Consider the following 18841-nt stretch of genomic DNA (forward strand, 5'->3'; position numbering starts at 1 on the left):
AGACAATAGTGTTTCGGAGTTCTTCATGAAGCAAGTGTTAAAACAACAGTATTCAAAGGAACCATGCCAGGTTCAGTTTCCTTTCATGCATCTTTACCCTGTGTGGGGAAATCTGCTTTTGAAGCGAAATAACGCAAGGGGAGGAGGGAACCACCTCTCTGGGGTTGGCCACATTTCTGTGCGAGAAATACCAAGCATCCCACCGCAGGGCGTGAGTGTCCTTGGTGGTCCTTGTTTAGTGGCTGAGTGTGTTTGACTCTCTGCGACCCCACGGTCTGTAGCCTGTCGGGCTCCTCTGTCCATGGGATTCTCCAGGCAAGAATACTGCAGTGGGTTGCCATGCCCTCATCCAGGTGATCTTCTCGACCCAGGGATCGAACCCACATCTCTTCCATTTACCTGCACTGGCAGGAGGGTTCATTGCCACTAGCGCCACCTGGGAAGCTCCCCTCGGGGTTCTTCCCTCCTAAGCTGTCCACTCCCAGCTCTGCAGACTGGGAGGGCTTGGCTTCACTTACAAAGCCAGATTCCCTAAACACAAACACCTGCGCCAGTATTATCAGGCTGCTCCACTTTACTTTCCAGGAAACAAACAAGATCCCAGCTCTGAACTCAGTGTAAGTTTTTTTTTTTCCCATTTTAAATCCACATTAGAGAAAGACAAAGATCATATGATATCAGTTATATGTGGAATCTAAAAAAATATGTAAATGAATTTATTTACAAAACAGAAACAGATGTACAGACATAGAAACTAAACTTACGGCTACCAAAGTGGCAAGGTGGGGTATAAAATAGGGGTTTGGGATTAATATATACACACTACTGTACAGGGTTTCCCTGGTGGCTCAGAGGGTAAAGAACCTGCCTGCAATGCAGGGGACCTGTGCTTGATCCCTGCGTCGGGAAGACCCTCTGGAGAAGGGAATGGCTACCCACTCCAGTATTCTTGTCTGGAGAATTCCATGGACAGAAGAGCATGGCGAGGTACAGTCCACGGGGTCACAAAGAGTTGGACATGACTGAGTGACTAACACGTTCACTTTCACGAGTGTATATAAAAGAGATAATCCACAAGGGGCCTCTGGCCTCTGCTCAGGGCTGGGGGAAGGAGAACACAGGGCTCTGCACCAGGCTGGTGTGGATGCGCGTAAGAAAAAATACTGTCAGCGCTATCACAGGACCTGGGGTTTCCAGGGAATTCCCCCGGAATGACTACCTCCCTGTCTTTCAGAAACATCTCATCGCGGCCTCGTTCTCTGGCTGTGCACGCAGGAGGATCCCAGGGCAACGTAGTTTATTGTTTTAATATTTGTCTGACACAAAGCAAACCATTCTCCAGTGATTCCTTATCTGTCACATGTATTTCTGTGCAAGAAATATCATGACAAATAAGATGTTTGGGGGCACACCACCCGATGGTAGCTTTTTTTTGCAACTGGCAGCCTATTGCAGAAGTAAGACCCCCGTCTGAAAAAGACAAAAGCCCTCTTCTGCATGGAGATTAATAAGCAAAGCGCTGGGAGAGCAGTTGCCTGAATCGTGGCTTCTCCTTTGCTGAGTTTTCCCTGTGAACAACTGAGGGTGTTCAACTAGTGTGTTTGAAGAATTTTCTTGAAACTGGTTAAAAAAAAACAAAAAGTAAAAAATGGACAGAACAGTAACAACCAGTGGCCTGTGGTCGTAAGCCAGCCGGAGTGATCACAGATATCAGTAAAGGAGCTAACCCGGTTGGGGTTCAGGGGTGGAGGCAAGGATTGAAAACACAAGTGAATTATGGTGTGTGTGTGTGCGAGTGTGCTCAGTCATGTCCAACTCTTTGCAACCCCATGGACTGTAGCCTGCCAGGCTCCTCTGTCCATGGGATTTCCCAGGCAAGAATTTTGCAGTGGGTTGCCATTTCCTCTTCCAGGGTGTCTTCCCAACCCAGGAACTGAACCTGTCTCCTGCATGACAGGCAGATTCTTTACCATCTGAGCCACCGGGGAAGCCCTAGAGAAGGTCAAAGCTCCAAAATCAGGGCTCCAAATCCAGATGTGTTTCTTTATTGTTTATTGTGAGGGCAAAACTAGGTCAATGCATTGTATCTAGACTGAATGTATGTACGGATCTTACTTTACTATGGATCAGGAGAAGGGGATTCTCCTTCTGTGCCTACCTCACATTATTTGTTTTAAAATGTGATCAAATGGTACAAAAGCAAGAGACACAAGAGTCCACTTCAAAAGGAAGTCTCCTTTTACCTCCACCCCAGCAGCCAGCTGCCCTGGGCCCTGCCGAGTCAGAGGAGAATGACGGCCTGATGAAGGAGATGATAAACTATGGCCCTCTGGGCCATCTGGCACAAAGACTGTTTCTGTAAATGAACTGTCATGGTAAGCTCACTCACACCCATTCATTTATGTATTGTCCGTGGCTACTTTCAAGCTATGAGGACCGAACTGAGTAGTTGCAATGGAGACTAGATAAGCCATGAGGATGGAAATACTGACTATCTGACTTCTCAAAGAATAGTTTTGCCAAAGAACAGACAGAGAAAAAAGGACTCTCCAGGGCTCTTGGGAGGGAAAGGAGAGAGCCCAAACTCAGAGCTTGAATGCTGAAGATAGAGAGCTGTCCAGAAGGTCCATCTGACCTCTCTCTGCTCAGACGTTTCCAGGAACAGAACAAGGAATCTCTGGTGTGTAAGTTTAGAGTGGGAAAGATGGAAAACTCAGGATTCAGTCAGACTGGTTCATCCTTGATCCAGATGAATGACCACAGCCAAGTTCTTCAATCTCTTGAAGCCTAAATTTTCTCATGTGAGAAGGGGGCATAATAATCACACCTAGAACATAGGATTCCTGTATTAAGTGAGGACGGTCATAATGAAGGGCTTAGGTGGCACAGGTGGTAAAAAACCTGCATGCCAATGCAGGAAACGTAAGAGACGCAGATTCAACACCTAGGTAGGGAAGGTCCTCTGGAGGAGGGCATGGCAACCCACTCCAGTATTCTTGCCTGAAGAACCCCATGGTCAGAGGAGCCTGGTGGGCTACAGTCCATGGGGTCCCAAAGAATCAGACACGACTGAAGTGACTTAGCACAGCAAGCAGAATGTCTAACATATAGTAAGTGCTAAAAACCATTGATTATTATCATTCTAATTATTATCTTTTATTTCAGGGCTGGAACTAGGGCTCACCTTGGGCTTAAAAATGTAACAGGGACACAGCACCAAAAAACTCAGTAATTAGGATTGATCATATTTTCATGCAATTTTTTTAAAAAAATTAAATGATTATTAATGAATTGGTGATAAACAGACTCAAAATTTAAATAAAGAAGTGGTTGGCTGTGCCATATTGGATCCTATATGGAAAGAAAACTGAATAATATTCATCTTGTTTTTATGGAAAATTTTGATATTTTGCTGATCTTGGATCTTTTTCTATTCATTTCCTTTTTTTAAAAAAAAAGACTATTGCTTTAAAATGTTATTTATCTTGATGATTGAGTTTTGCTTTTAACGTTTATTAATTTGGCTGCCCTGGGTCTCAATTGCAGCATGTGAAATTTTAGTTGCAGCATGTGGGATCTAGTTCCCTGACCGGGGATAGAACCCAGGACGCCTGCATTGGGAGCAAGGAGTCTTAACTATTGGACCCACCAAGGAAGTCTTTGATGACTGAGTTTCTTCGTGCTTCTTTAAATTTTGTCCAAAGACAAAATTCAGTGGCCTCGCCCCAGTACTGTTTATTATTCTAAGTGATTCCTCCAGAAAACTCTAGAAAAAGCCTCTCAGAGGTCACCAGGAAGGCGTGAGTTACTGAAAAGAGAAAGAAGGGCATGGTTCATTAAACCAATGTTATCAGTACACAATGAGCTGTTCCGGCACCTTCTATTAACTGAACTCCACCTACTGACATTTTCTATGTTGGGCAGAAGAAAGGGGAAGCCATCAATTAATTTAGGCTGTTACTTTAATTACAGAAAGCAATGGAAATTTTATCAATTACCTGAAAGTAGAACAGGGCAGGCCTGATTTACGTTTGTTTCTGACACTTAAGCCGTTGCTTTATGAATTCCACGCAACTACTGCCATAAAATCTGCAATCAATACATCAATTAAAACTTTGCCACTACCACTTGCCCTTGAGTTTCATAAAAGTTAATCAAGAAGGAGATGCCTTTGCATTTTGATAACATTTAGGTCCTTGAGCATTTGCCTGGGATATAAAATTTTTTTTTTCCTGTTGCCAGGGATGAAAATTTCAGTATGCAGATTCCTTAAAAAACTAGGAATAAAACTACCATATAACCCGTCAATCCAAGTACTGAGCATATATCCTGAGAAAATCATAATTGAAAAAGACATATGTACCCCAATGTTCATTTTAGCACTATTTACAATAGCCAGTCATGGAAGCAATCTAGATGTCCATCGACAGATTGATGGATAAGGAAGTTGTGGTATAGAAACACAAGGGAATATTACTCAGCTATAAAAAGGAACACATTTGAATCAGTTCTGATGAGGTGGATGAACCCAGAGCCTACTATACAGAGTAAAGTAAGTCAGAAAGAGAAAGATAAGTATTCCGTATCAATGCATATGTATATTCCCTATCAAAATATGGAATCTAGAAAGATGGTACTCACAATCCTACTAGCAGGGCAGCAAAGGAGACCCAGAGTTTAAAGAACAGACTTTTGGAGACAGTAGGGGAAAGAAAGGTTGGGATGATTTGAGAGAACAGCACTGAAACATTTACATTGCCATATGCAAAACAGACAGTCAGTGGGAGTTTGATGTGAGCCCAAAATTGGGGCTCTACTCACCTAATACCTTAATGTCTAAGCTGGTAACAAAAGAAAGGACAAATTCGTTGACCTACCGAACTAAAAATGTAGGGTGGAATGCAAGCAGAATCAACTGGCCAACAAGGGAATTAATTGTGTAACATTTACATTATTCATAGGTAATGCACCTCACAAATAATTACTTCTTGGGCTTCCCTGGTAGTCCAGTGGTTAGGTCTCTGTGCTGCCAATGTCTGGGGTACAATCCCTGATCGGGGGACATAAGATTCCACATACCAAATAAATATCGATGTGAATTAAAAATGAGGAAAACTTGGAAGAGAAATGAGCAGATGTGCGCTGGAAATCCACAAGAGGTAACATCCAAATGACAATTAAGTATGTGAAAGATGATGTTCCTCACTAAAAGAAAGGCACAGGAACTAGAGGAAACTTGATGCTATTTTTCACCCACCTGGTTTGCAAAATTATAGAAAAGAGCAAAGGATGCAGGTGCTGGCAAGAATGTGGGATGAAGCTGACAATTGTATTTGAGGATCTCCATGTGGATTTGGAACATAGACGGGTATGTTGGAATATAGGTAACGATATGTGCTGTAGCCTTCAGAGAGAGGCTGGAAAAGAAGTAGCTTTAAAGTCTGTGGACAGAGATGACTGCATGAACTTTGGACCACTCACATCAGGGAACAGCATGAAACTATATAAAACGCTTCATGGGAGATAGTGAAAATGTGTTATTGTGTGTGTGTGCTCAGTTGTGTCCGACCCTTTGTGACCCCATAGACAGTAGCCCGCCAGGTTCCTCTGATAGTGGGATTTTCCAGGCAAGAATACTGCAGTGGGTTGCCATTTCCTCCAACAAGGGATCTTCCCGACCCAGGGACTGAACCCAGGTCTCCTGTATTACAAGTGGATTCTTCACCACTTGAGCCATGGGGGAAGCCCAAATGTGATATTAATTGACAAAATGTGATCAACATGTGTAATGTGGATTTAGTATGGATGTTACTGACTTCCTTCTGGGTGAAAACAAACTGCTCACACCCGCATTTCACTGGTATATGTCCTTCTTTGCACTGTTACGGAGAAAATGTGGAAAGATAACTTACCAGGGAGTCAATTACAGGTTACTGGAAAGGCATGTGTTTGGGGACAAACTGGGGGGATATTACTGCATCATCCCATACAGATATGTGTATGCGTGTTTGCCTGCTTCCCTCATTACAGTGAATACATGCAACTTTTGTCATTTAAAATCTAGTTATGAAACTGGAAAGACAAAATAAAGCAGGTGACATCGACCTGCTTCTGCACACATCTACCCCATGAGGAGAGAAGAATCTGTGAGAGCTGACTTTGCTAATCCATCCTGGAAGTGGATGTTCCATTAGTCCCATTCATAGAACTAATGATTTACCTCAATATTTCAACAAGAAAAACGGAAATAATGTCTTAACTTGGAAGGTGATAGACTTTTTACCTTGCTATTTCTGCCTGAAGCCATTTTTTTCTTTCTTTCTTCAGGTCAGGATTAAGGATGCCTGAAGGTACACTAAATCAAAAGTAAATAAATTTAAGAGCTCCCAAGAATTGTTGAGCTGCAGTCTGTGGGGTTGCAAATAGTCGGACACGACTTTGTGACTGAACGACAAAAACTGTTGAATAATTACTTGAAGAACTTTAGAAGAGGGAAGAATCTACCACTCACAAATGTTGGTGCTTGATTTACGCAGAGGGTTTATAAATAGTTGAACATTACCATGATTTTAGATTCAGGTATTTTCTTGGATCAGATTTGTATATACAAATTATCTCCAATTTTCTCAAGTGTATAACTATTTAACAGAGAAATACTTGGCTGTCAGTATATTTGATTTCATTAATATTTAATACAACTACTCAAATATAATTTATCTATATTTACCATTAGGAATGCGAGTGAGTGAAAGTCACTCCGTTGTGTCCGACTCTTTGGGACCACATGGACTATAGCCCACCAGACTCTTCTGTTCATGGGATTTCCCAGGCAAGAATACTGGACTGGGCTGCCATTGCCTCCTCCAGGGAATCTTCCAGGGAATCAGGAGTGGAACGTGAGTTGCCTGCATTGCAGGCAGATTCTATTCTGTCTGAAAATCCACCAAGGAAGCCCCATATTTACCATTACTTTGGATTATTTGATAAAGACTAATGAAGACTCAGCCTAAAGCTGTTTTTGATGTAAGCAACCACCTTATGCAGTGAGGATAATAATATACTTAGTGCCCTTCCCCCAAGAAAAGGAGCTTCCAGACCCCTGGCCCTAGGAAGAGGGAGGCATGGAGCAGGCCCTCAGCCCTGCCCCCACTTTCCCCAAACCTCTCCGTTGAGGGGTTGCATTGTTACACAAAGCAAAGCACGATGTTAATGACTTAATTCGTTATTTGAAAGTCACTAAAATAATTTTATGTAATTAAACTTAGTTGATTAAAGGTTAATTTTTTTGAACATTTTATTTTATATTAGGGTATAGCTGATTAACAATGTTGTGACGGTTTCAGGTGGACAGCGAAGGGACTGGGACATACATATGCATGTATCCCTTCGCCCTCACATTCCCCTCCCATCCAGGCTGCCACTTAACACTGAGCAGAGTTCTCTGGGCTACAGTAGGTCCCTGTTGATTAGATTATCCATTTTAAAAATAGCAGTGTATTTATGTTCATCCCAAACTCCCTAACTATCCTTTCTTCCCCAGCAAACATAAGTTCGTTCTCTAAGTCCGTGAGTCTCTTTCTGATTTGTGAGTAAGAAAGGTTAATAGTTTTAAGACAAAAATACTGACATTAAATGTTTTCCATTTGGTCCAAGGTGATCTTACCTAACTCTCCAGACTTTTGATCAGACTTCACTTAAGTCTGAAACACTATGGATGGGAGTAGTTTATTAGGATATGAAAAAGGATGTGTGACATTCTGGGACATAGCTTGAAGTGGGTTTCACAGGAGGAGGATCAAGTTTAGGGAAAAGGAGGAAATGCTGGACTCAGTGGGAGTGCGATGGGAGAATATGTGGGATTGGACTGTGTGGACATTGAGCCCCGAGTGAAAATCATTCTCTTAATGCTTTCAATGTCCTGGGACATATTATGAGGAGGAGGGTGGGGAAGGAAACCCATTATGCATAAATGCATCATAAAAAACAGATAACTTTGGTAGAATTGTTTTCATTACAGACTAATTCAGCAGGGTTCCTTTAAAAACCATCTCTCCTACTGCATTTAAGGGTGTTATTTACAGATGATTAGCTATTTGGCTAGGCAGAAGGACAATTTAAGCCTAAAACATCCAAGGCCAGATGAAGATCCATAGAAAAAAGTACAAACTTGGGTGTAATCCTCGAAGTCCATAAACACACAGCATCCCATTGACAAAAGTGCGATTTACACACATCTTGCTTCAGGAGCACAGTTGTTAGATAAAAATGAGAAACTCATGCATTTTCAGGTTGAAACACTGGTGTAGCCTAAAAAAAACATTGCTGAGACCTAAGGGAGCCTCAGCTTTGGGGAAGAAGGCTGGATTCTTAGAGAAAGAAAGGCCACACTGTTCAGACCTCCAAGACGAGGCCCCTGACTCAGCACTGCGGATGTCAGACCTGGAGTCAGGAAAAGAATCTTAGGTGATGGTGCTTGGGTCCCCAGACTGTGTGCGCACCTGTAAGAATGTACCCTTAGTTTCTGGCTGAATTATTTATAGAAAATAGGGTGTGACTTTGTAACTAGAATGGACACCTTGATCGGAAAAGAAAATATAAATGAATGATTCAAAGAAGTCAGCTAACTGCAAACAGTTCAGTTCCAAAAGGTACTGCTGATTCTGAGAACTAGAGCAGAAAGGAAATCTCAGCAACATGTCTTAGGGAGGGATGGAACATCTTTATATACTCACAGCCACTGCCTCAAGATGGAAACTTGAACTCAAGTGGAAAAGGAGGGGTCTCAGGGTTGGCTGTCCTTACAAAGTATCAACAGAAAAAAAAAAAAAAACAAACAAAACCAACTGAGCTTGTTGATCTGAATACCTTTGCTGAAGGAATTGACAAGTGAAGATGCTTAATGCAAGACACTAGTTTTTCTTTGGCTTTGTTATGGGGTAGTAGGATTAGCTGGGCTTCCCAGGTGGCTCAGTGGCAAAGAATCCACCTGTCAACGCAGGAGACCTGGGTTTGATCCAAGTATTCCTATATCTGCTGGAGGAGGAAATCGCAACCTGTTCCAGTCTTCTTGCCTGGAGAATCCCATGGATGGAGGAGCCTGGTGGGCTACAGTCTATGGGGTCACAAAAAGTCGGACACGATTGAGCGACTGAGCCCGCATGCACTAGGATTAGTTATTTATTAATTGTTTTCTTTAAAATGATTATATTCTAGGTATATGCAAGGACATTTATTTTCCTTAACATTTTTGAAAAATTGCTATCAACAAAAGTACCCAACAATGCAGTGGGTGGATAGATTAAAATATAATATCATTAAACAATAGATTATTATGAGGCCATTAACATATTTTCATAAAGTGCATATGACATGATAATAAGTGAAAATAATAGGATGAAAAATGTGTAGGTAATATGACGGATCGTGCAATTTAAAAATGAAGGGTCTTGGACACACATGATGCAGTTTCTATAATTATTATAAATTTTTTACTTTGAAACTCCAGGGGAAAAAAGTCTCATTATAACCAGTGACATGATATTGCCATTTTGTATTTTCAATAATAGAACTGACCATTTAAATCAGAGATCAGCACACTTTTTTTGCAAAAGCCAGGCGGTCAGTATTTTAGGCTTTTGTGGGACATCTATGTCTATCATCAAATGGGCTTCCCAGGTGGTGCTAAGGGTAAAGAATCCGCCTGCCAATGCAGGAGACATAGAGACAGGGGTTTGACCCCTGGGTCGGGAATAACCCCTGGAGGAGGGCATGGCAACCCACTCCAGTATTCTTGCCTGGAAAATCCCATGAACAGAGGAGCCTGGCAGGTTACAGTTCATAGTGTTGCAGAGAGTCGGACACAACCGAGCTATCTTTTGTTTTTATGTCTGTCATATATTTTTTGTTTTTGCTATTTTTTTTTTTTTTAGTCCTTTGAAAAATTGAGTAAGTCGTTCTTGGTTTACCAGCATTACAAAAACAGGATGGGGGTTGGATTTGACCTTGAGGGTGTGGTTTGCTGATCCCCGATTTAGACGATTTTATATCCCCTACATTTGCTACCTAGTTATTAATTCAGAGAATTTGTGACACATTTTCATGTTTGACATTTATGACACACATTTTCCTCAAGTCACTTTAGAAGAGCTATACCAATTCAAACTAGACCTTTCTTGGACTTAATTTGTTTGTTTGTTTTTCATTTCTATAAAGGAAAGGGAAATATACATATTACATAGAGAGCCACATTCCCCAAAATGGTAGCCATCAGCCCATGGGGCTAGAGTAACATTAATTAAAATTTAATGAAATTTAAAATTCCATGCCTTGGTCCCACCAGCACCATGCACTGAACCATGCAGATCTAGAACACTTCATTCTAGACAGTTCTATAGGAAGTTAGAGAAAACCCCAAATAATATACCGTATCCTATGGTGAGTTTTGGGTCACCCTCTTTTTTACAGAAAATAAAATTTATATAGAAGGAGAAACAGGTTCCATGGAAAGATGATAAAATTTAGCATCAAATGGAGCCAGAAAAACAGACAATGTTTGAAAAATCTCCCCAAGTTCAAAAAAACGCATCCTGGCTGTGTGATATCCTGGCTGTATGATCCTGGGCAAATAACTCCACTTCTCATTGCCCTCCACCTCCTCAGCTGAAAAGCGAATAGGCTAATACCTACCTGGTGCAGACTATGAGGACTAAACAAGCTTGAGCCTGTGAAAATGTGCAGTAGCTTTCTAGCTCTAGAAGACAGATACAATTTACACTGGCAATGGGGCAATGTTCATAAATTCAGGAAGAACCATTTCTTGCCGATATGGTTAGATTTGCCCTTCTCAGGGAACACAGAAAAAATACCTTGCATTCAAGGACTGTCAAAGCTTCTGCTGAAGATTACACTCTGCTTGGGAGAAACAATCGGAACGCCCCCATGACCCGATGCCTTCAGGGACCCTCAGGTTTGGCTTCCCTGTGACTGTTTCCAACCTTTGCCCTGACAGCGAAGAGTTTGGTTTGTCTCAGCCTTTGGGAATTGAGATGCTTGACCGTGGTACCTGGTAAAGATTCCCCTGTCTCTTATCCTTCTAGTTACCCTGAGCTGCTGCCTCTGACCCCCACCCACCGCCTCCTCTAGCTGATCTCAGAAGCAGCCCACCTCCCCTCTGGTCCCCAGACTCACTCTTGATCATCTATTCCAGTCGGGACCCACGGGGAAGTTACGGAGATTCCAGGGGGTGTAGGCACATTGTATGAAAGAGATGGGAAGGCCTTTCTTGGCTGTGCCAAGGGACAGTGAGGAGGGGCCAACCAGCTGGAGAGCCACGGTGGACTCAGCGAGACCTTGAGTTCTTCAACCTGCTCTGGGAATTGGGGTGGGAGTGGGGTACTACATCTCCACCCTAGAGGACCCATCCCCGGCAGAGGAATCCTTGATCTTTCCTTGACAACACTGTGATCTCTTCTTCCACACTGATTTTTCGGTCTCCTTCTAGGGATTTGTGGCTATAATCCTATCTATTAAAGTGCTTTTAAATTATTATTTCCTCCTCCCCAGTTAAATGGGGGAGAACCACACGTTCCTCTCATTTCCTTCTCTTCAATGGAATCACAAAGGATAATACAGCCTTGCAAATAAATCTCCGGCCACAGGCGAGTGATATTTCCCATCATGCCCACAAGCAGCAACCAAGCACCTTTTGCCAGGCTAGGGTGCCACTTGGATGGCCTGTGTATTTTATGTAAGTTATTTTCATCTACATTTGCAAAGCTGTGTAGGCAGGCAACCAGCTATCCCTCCCTCCCATCCCCCTGCCCCCAACCCAAAGCCCCGTGTCCCATCCATTGGCCCCCGACCTGAACAAAGGTCTAACAAAGAATGGCTGGGGCAAGGATTCGGAGGTAATGAGCAGAGGGGTTAGATGCTAAGGCAACAGGGAAAAACGGAGACATGCTTGCGAAGATCAGCTTCCCCTCGCAGAAAGCCACAAGGGAGGGTGGTGGAGAGGGAGGGGGAGAGAACTTACATGGGAGGGAAGGTGATCAGACTCAGGTTTATATCACAAAACAAAAAAAGAGCCGCGCGAACGGGCTTACTTGCGGAAGTATATACAAGTGAACTGGGGGCACTGTACATGGAAGATCCCTCCTGGTTTGCCTGGCACAACAGCACGGTGCCTGCGGAAGAGAGAGACAGAGCTGGCATCGGGTTTGGGAACAGGCGCGCTCGCTGCACCTGGGAGTCACGAGAAAGGCAGAGAAGTGAAAGCACAGCCACGCCCCCGATCGCAGGGTGGGGGCACCCAGGGAAGCCCCCTGCCTTAGGCAGAGGGGGTTGGTAGGAGCCCACCGCTCAGCCCATCACATGCTCGCCTTTTCCTTTTCACATGGGGTTTGGTAGTGGAGGCTGGTTTCAGATCAGGAATGGAGGCAGCATGGCATACTCAAAAGGGAGCTTTAGAAATATCGGAGATGGGACTTCCCTGCTAGTCCAGTGGTTAGGACTTTGCCTTCTAGTGCAGGGGGGTATAGGTTCGATCCCTGGTCAGGGAGTTAAGATCCCACACGACTCGGGGCCCAAAAAATCCAAAACATAAACGACAGAAGCAATATTGCAACAAATTCAATAAAGACTTTAGAAATGGTCCACATCAAAAAAAAAAAAAAATCTTAAAAAAACGAAAGAAATGTCGGGGAGACGTGGACAACAAGCTTGATGCAGATATTAGTTAGCTGTGTGATCTCAGTAAGTCACTGAACCTCTCTGTGCCTCGGGATGCCCATCTGGAAAATGAGGGTGAATATACCTACCTCCAGGAAGGGCCATGAATCGTATGTACTATTGGAGATGTGCTCAACTGAATAAGTGGTAAGCACATGCATTGATTTATTTCAAGAAAATTTTTCCTCTTCTCCCCATGTTAGTTTTGCTGAGTCAGTTCTTCAGAGGAAAAGCAGAAGTAAGGCAGGGGAAGAAAATAAATGCAATTTGGCCATCCCTGGGACCCACCCTGGACCCACACCAGACTCGGGTGAAACCACCTTTGGCTTCTGCATTTCCAGTTTCTTCCCTAAAGCTCTGTGCCTTCCAGTGTTTGAGGCGGCTTCCTAAGCCTGTGGACCATGGTCCGCTGCAGTGATGCCTCTCCTGCCCCTGATCTAGAACAAAGGACCCTGGCATTATCCTTGCAAAATGGAATTTTGCAGCAGGGACGAGCAGTGGCATCCTACGATATCTTCTTGATCTATGACTTCCTGTGGAACGACCACCTGCTCCAAGCATGACCAGGGTCAGGAATCTTTCGGGTTATCGGTCCTGCAATCCTGGGGCCGTGAAGCTCAAATTCTGAGATTTTGAGAAGAATGAGAGAGACTTTTGAGGACCTGTAAGCCCCTTGCTAATGATGGGTAAGGGCTCCTGTGGTTTCTGTTCCCTTCCTTTGCTGGGCAAGGTCAGTTGCCTCCACTTGTTCCTCTTTTCTCCTGTCATCCTTGCCACTGGGAAGTCATCTCCCAGGAGAAGCAGCCCTGACTTCCCATCAGTCCACCTATATCCTTGGAGACCTGCCCTAGGAAGGGCTTCTGGAATCCTCTGTTGTCTTTCCCAACGTCAACGAGAGGGAGTTAGAACCTCTAGACTGAGTGGTCTGTGTGTGTGCATGCCTGCTCAGTCATGTCTGACTCTGTGACCCCATGGACTGTAGCCTGCCAGGCTCCTCTGTCCATGGGATTCCCCAGGCAAGAATACTGGAGTGGGTTGCCATTTCCTCCTCCTTTGGTGCCCAGGTTCCCCAAGAAAAATAATATAATCGCAGCATAAACATATCCAGAAGCGCATTTCAGTAATCATGCAGTTAAGGGCTTAGGGACAGTTTTCAATACTGTGCTCTGTGACAGAGCGAAGCCCTCTGGACCACCACACAGATTCTCTCTGGAAAGCTAAATTCTGGAAGTGCATAATGATGTTTTCCTCATGTTCTTAGGCTGTGGATCCTTAGAAAAAGACAGAAATAACTCTGGATGTTCTCTTTGTAGCAAAAAAAAAAAAATCTTTATGCGATGATTTTGACCTTTGTAAAACAAAATCCATACTGTCACAGGACTTGGTTTTTATTTTATCTGAAAACATTCTCCAATTTAATTTGCAAAGTATTTATTGTAGGTTCTCTTAGTATGTTGTGACCTTTTCTTACAAGAAAGTTTTGAAGTAAAGAAAACCAAAGGAGCATAGAACACTGTTACCTCCATGTTTATGTGCAGGTAGCTAACATGTCGGAGAAGGCAATGGCAAGCCACTCCAGTACTCTTGCCTAGAAAATCGCATGGACAGAGGAGCCTGGTGGGCTGCAGTCCATAGGGTCGCTACTAGTCGGACACGACTGAGCAACTTCACTTTCACACATTGGAGAAGGAAATAGCAACCCACTCCCGTGTTCTTGCCTGGAGAATCCCAGGGATGGCGGAGCCTGGTCGGCTGCCGTCTATGGGGTTGCACAGAGTCGGACATGACTGAAGCGACTTAGCAGCAGCTAACATGTGTTTATTTTAAAAGTCCAACAGATAAGAGGGTACAAACAGCAGTATAAAGAGCGTGTACCATATGTATACCTATGACTGATTCATGTTGATGTATGGCAGAAGTCAACATAATATTGAAAAGCAATTATCCTTCAATTAAAATATGTTTTTCTAAAAAAAGTATTTATAAGGTCATCAAGGCAGTTTGAGATGGGAAGAGAATCTAAAAAGAGTGGATGTATGTATGTATATAACTGAATCACTTTGTTGTACAGTAGAAAGTAACACAATGATGTAAATCAACTATACTCCAATAAAAGTTTTTTTTTAAGGCATTTTGTGATACAGTGTTGACTGAGTTTTCTAACGAGTCTCTCGAACTGAGTCTCTGATCTGCCCCTGCCATCACCCCCAAATATAGACCCACCACTTCCAAGAACTGTCTAATTATTACCCTGATATTCGTATTTCTCAGACTTCTATGCCTCTGCTTATAAATTCCTTAGAATTTAAGGATGCAAGGTATGTTCAATTTATACCAGTATCCACCCATTTCATTATCCATCCATTCCTTTCATCAAATTTCAATAGTATCTTTTTCTATTAGCCTGGTATCCTCTGGGTCATTCTTAACAGTTTCCAGGCAGTTCTACCACTAGGTCAGCCTCCGCAGATGGGATGAAACCTCTGTTCTATTCCTGCTCTTCTTCTTCTTGTTATTTAGTGGATACATTGTGTCCAACTCTCTGAGACTCTGTGGACTGTAAGCTGCCAGGCTCCTCTGTCCCTGGGATTTCCCAGGCAAGAATACTGGAGTGGTTGTCATTTCCTCCTCCAGGGGATTTAGGTTAAACCATATGAAATTGACTTTTCTTATGTCAAAGATGGCTGAACATTGGCAATTACACGTGGTTCAATTGAAAAAAAAAAAAAAAAAGGCTGTCCACCTCGACTCTAACCTCTTCTCTTCCTAGTCCCCAGGGGTTAATTAATTACTCCATCTTCTATGTTCCTATCACACTTAAAAATCTCTCTAGTAGATCCTTTGATTTGCTGTATTACAGCTTTTTATTTACATATTGGTCTCAGCTACAGATAATCCCCCTGGATCAGAGCCAAATCATACTCATCCTTTTATCCCCGTGCGTGCATGTTAAGTCACTTCAGTCGTGTCAGACTCTTTGCGACCCTGTGGACTGCAGCCCCCTAGGCGCCTCTGTCCATGGGATTCTCCAGGCAAAAATACTGGAGTGGATTGCCATGCCCACCAAAGTACCTGGCTCTCAAAGGGATTCATGAATGTGATTAAATGATAATGTTTGTAAAGACTTCCTCATTTGTTTTCTTTGATAAAAACAGTGCTTTTCCCAGCCAGCCTTCCCGTCCCTTGTTGATAGCTGGGGATTTGCGTGCCGACAGGTCTCACTTGTCTTCTCCTCTTTTCTGGTTCTTTGAAGGTTGACTCATCCAGTTTAAGTGAAACCTGGGCCGCCTGCTCATCCCTTTCCTGCAATGTTGATGACTCTTATCTTGCAACTGGCAGGGACCGGGCTCCGTGTGACCGACCGTGATCTTGGGATCACTGGAGTCTTTGGCAAAGCCTGTCACTTGATACTCAGAGTGCCACAATCACCAGCATCCCAAAGTCTGGCAAGATATACATCCCCAGGGGCACTCTCAGGCAGGATTTGGAATCTCCCACAGGGGCCGGTGAGCCGGGATCCAGACCTCAGATGGGATAGCTCAATTCTGCTTCTCACCTGGAGATACCCCACTGTACAGAGGACCATTGCTGGCCCTGGGAAGGGCAAGAAGAAGCCCATCCGGAGGGTCTCCTAGGACAAACAGGAAGGAGAAAGTATCTACTTTTTTTTTTCTATCTGCTGCCAACTCTTAGGTGATGAAATTGGACACAAGCCAACGGGAACAGGGTGCAGTTTCACACCTCCAGGTCATCACACAGGCTGGTCCTTCTCCCTGGAAGTTTCCCTCCCCTGAGGTAACGCCCCTCCCTTCCCACTCACTTCTCTTCCTCGTAGAAACTGGATCTATTTGTCTCCATCTGGCAGGTGGTAAAGAACTCGCCTGCCAAGCAGGAGACATGGGTTCTATCACTGGGTCAGGAAGATCCCCTGGAGAAGGAAATGGCAACCCGCTTCAGTATTCTTGTCTGAAGAATCCCATGGACAGAGGAGCCTGGTGGGTTGCAGTCCATGGGGTCACAAAGAGTCAGACATAGTGACTGAACAACAATCAGCAGCCCAGCAGAACAATGCAAAGCTCTGCAGATGAGCTCAGAGTAAACCAGGCCCTAGGTCATCTCCATATATTTAGAAGAAAAATGAAAATGGTTACATATCTTTGGTCTGAATACTTCTGTGGGCAGAGGCAGGATTGATTTACTTTTCATCCTGACCCTATGGTCCGTTGACCAATTTTGTCTTTGCTTGGGAGCATTTCAACATCAAAGTATACCTCACTTCTAGTCCTGTCAAGTTCTGCGGAGGCTGGCTGTGGAAGAAGGAACGAAGTCATCAATTACACAGTCCTAGAGAGGTCACCGGAGAAGGCAATGGCAAGCCACTCCAGTACTCTTGCCTAGAAAATCCCATGGATGGAGGAGCCTGGTAGGCTGCAGTCCGTGGGGTCGCTAAGGGTCGGACATGACTGAGTGACTTCACTTTCACACACTGGAGAAGGAAATGGCAACCCACTCCAGTATTCTTGCCTGGAGAATCCCAGGGACGGGGGAGCCTGGTGGGCTGCCGTCAGTGGGGTCACACAGAGTCGGACATGACTGAAGTGACTTAGCAGCAGCAGAGAGGTCACCCTTGGTTTCTCATCCAGGAAAAAGACACACACACTCTTTGCTCTACTGTAATGGACTGAGTGGTGTCTCTCAAAATTCATACATTGGAGTCCTACACCTAGTAGCTCAGGAGATGAGTGTGTTTGGAGAAAGCATCTTTAAAGAGGTGATTAAGGTAAAATGAGGGTAGAACCTAATTCCAACAACGGATGTCCCCATAAAAAGAGGAATTAGGACACGGACTCAGAGGGCAGACCAAGTGAAGACAGGAGACAGGAAAAGATGGCTGCCTACAAGTCAAGGAGAGAGGTCTCAGAAGAAGTCAGATCCTGCCAACACCCGAATCTCAGACTTCTAGCCCCCAGAACTGTGAGAAAATAAATGTCTGTTTTTGAAGAGATGGTACCCAGTCAATGATACTTTGTCATAATAACCCTATCTTAGCCTTAAGGACCAATAATGAGCTATCATGAGGGTTCCCATTGAAGGGTCATATAAGCATCAAACTTCTGTTATCTTTAAAGACCTGGGAGGTAGCCATGAGGTCCCTGCCAATGGAGGTAACTGCTTCCAAATGACAAATGTATCCAAAGCCCTGATGGGCTGTGGACAATTTTGGCTTTTATAGTTATGCATTTTTGAACATAGACTAGCATTGAACTAATCCATGTAAGCATATTTTCACAGCTAATACCTAAAGCTTTTATATATGCCTGAAAGATGAGCTTCTCTGAAGGGTTATGGGAGCGTTTTACGTACCGAGGTATTTCCATTTAGGCACAGAGGCTGCAGAAAATGCAGCATGTATGTTTAATTCTTATAAATCAAATCATGTTTTAATTGTGCCAAGGGATTTCCATATTTAAAGGAGCCCTGGAGTGAATCTGCCTATAGTGTAAATAATCCCTCATTCCAATTTATTTAATAAGTTTTGATTTTCCTATTTAGAAACACATCACTTTTTTTCTTTTCACTATTTATTTTGACAAAATTGCAGAGAAAAAGCATAGTACATCAGATATCTGTATAATTTTCTCCCTGATTCTTTATTGTTTAAAAAATGTAATGACTTGCTTCACTTTATTCTCCTGCCTCCCAAATTTAGGCTAATAGAGGATTCTACAGAAAATATTTAATTGACTCAATAAGATAATAAATATATTGGATCCTCAGTGTTACAGTAACAGTTCCAAAAACTGCTTATTGAAGAAGACGTGCTAGTGCCAGCCAAACCCTCTCAATGTTTCCTTTGGATTATCCCGTAATTTACCCTATAAGACAAGTACTACTATTATACCCATTTAATAGATGGGGATACTGAGACATTGAGAGTTTTAGCATTTTGCCTAAGGTTACACAAACAGAATTATTGTGGTGCTAAATGCAAAATAAACCAATGAGATTTCTGGACCGATGGACTTAAGGCTAATCTTTTTTTAAACTTTTTATTTTGTTTTGGGGTATAGCTGATTAACAATGTTGTGATAGTTTCAGGTGAACAGTGAAGGGA

At 43.3% G+C, this 18841-nt stretch overlaps 1 protein-coding gene across 9 annotated transcripts in view; it reads right to left on the reverse strand.

The window, feature by feature from the left end:
* RBFOX1 (RNA binding fox-1 homolog 1) overlaps positions 1–18841 on the reverse strand; it is a 411330-nt gene that overhangs the window by 83310 nt on the left and 309179 nt on the right. For 6 of the 9 annotated variants that reach the window (XM_055409440.2, XM_055409443.2, XM_055409439.2 and 3 more), the window contains one exon: positions 12102–12182. The exons of the other annotated variants lie outside the window; for them this stretch is intronic. In XM_055409440.2, coding sequence (XP_055265415.1) covers positions 12102–12182 — 81 coding nt within the window. The remainder of the gene's footprint in view (positions 1–12101; positions 12183–18841) is intronic. 9 annotated transcript variants of the gene reach the window in all.

The sequence above is a fragment of the Moschus berezovskii genome, chromosome 27 (genome assembly GCF_049115385.1).
Source record: "Moschus berezovskii isolate FMDL1 chromosome 27, NW_MosBer_1.0, whole genome shotgun sequence".
NCBI lineage: Eukaryota > Metazoa > Chordata > Mammalia > Artiodactyla > Moschidae > Moschus > Moschus berezovskii.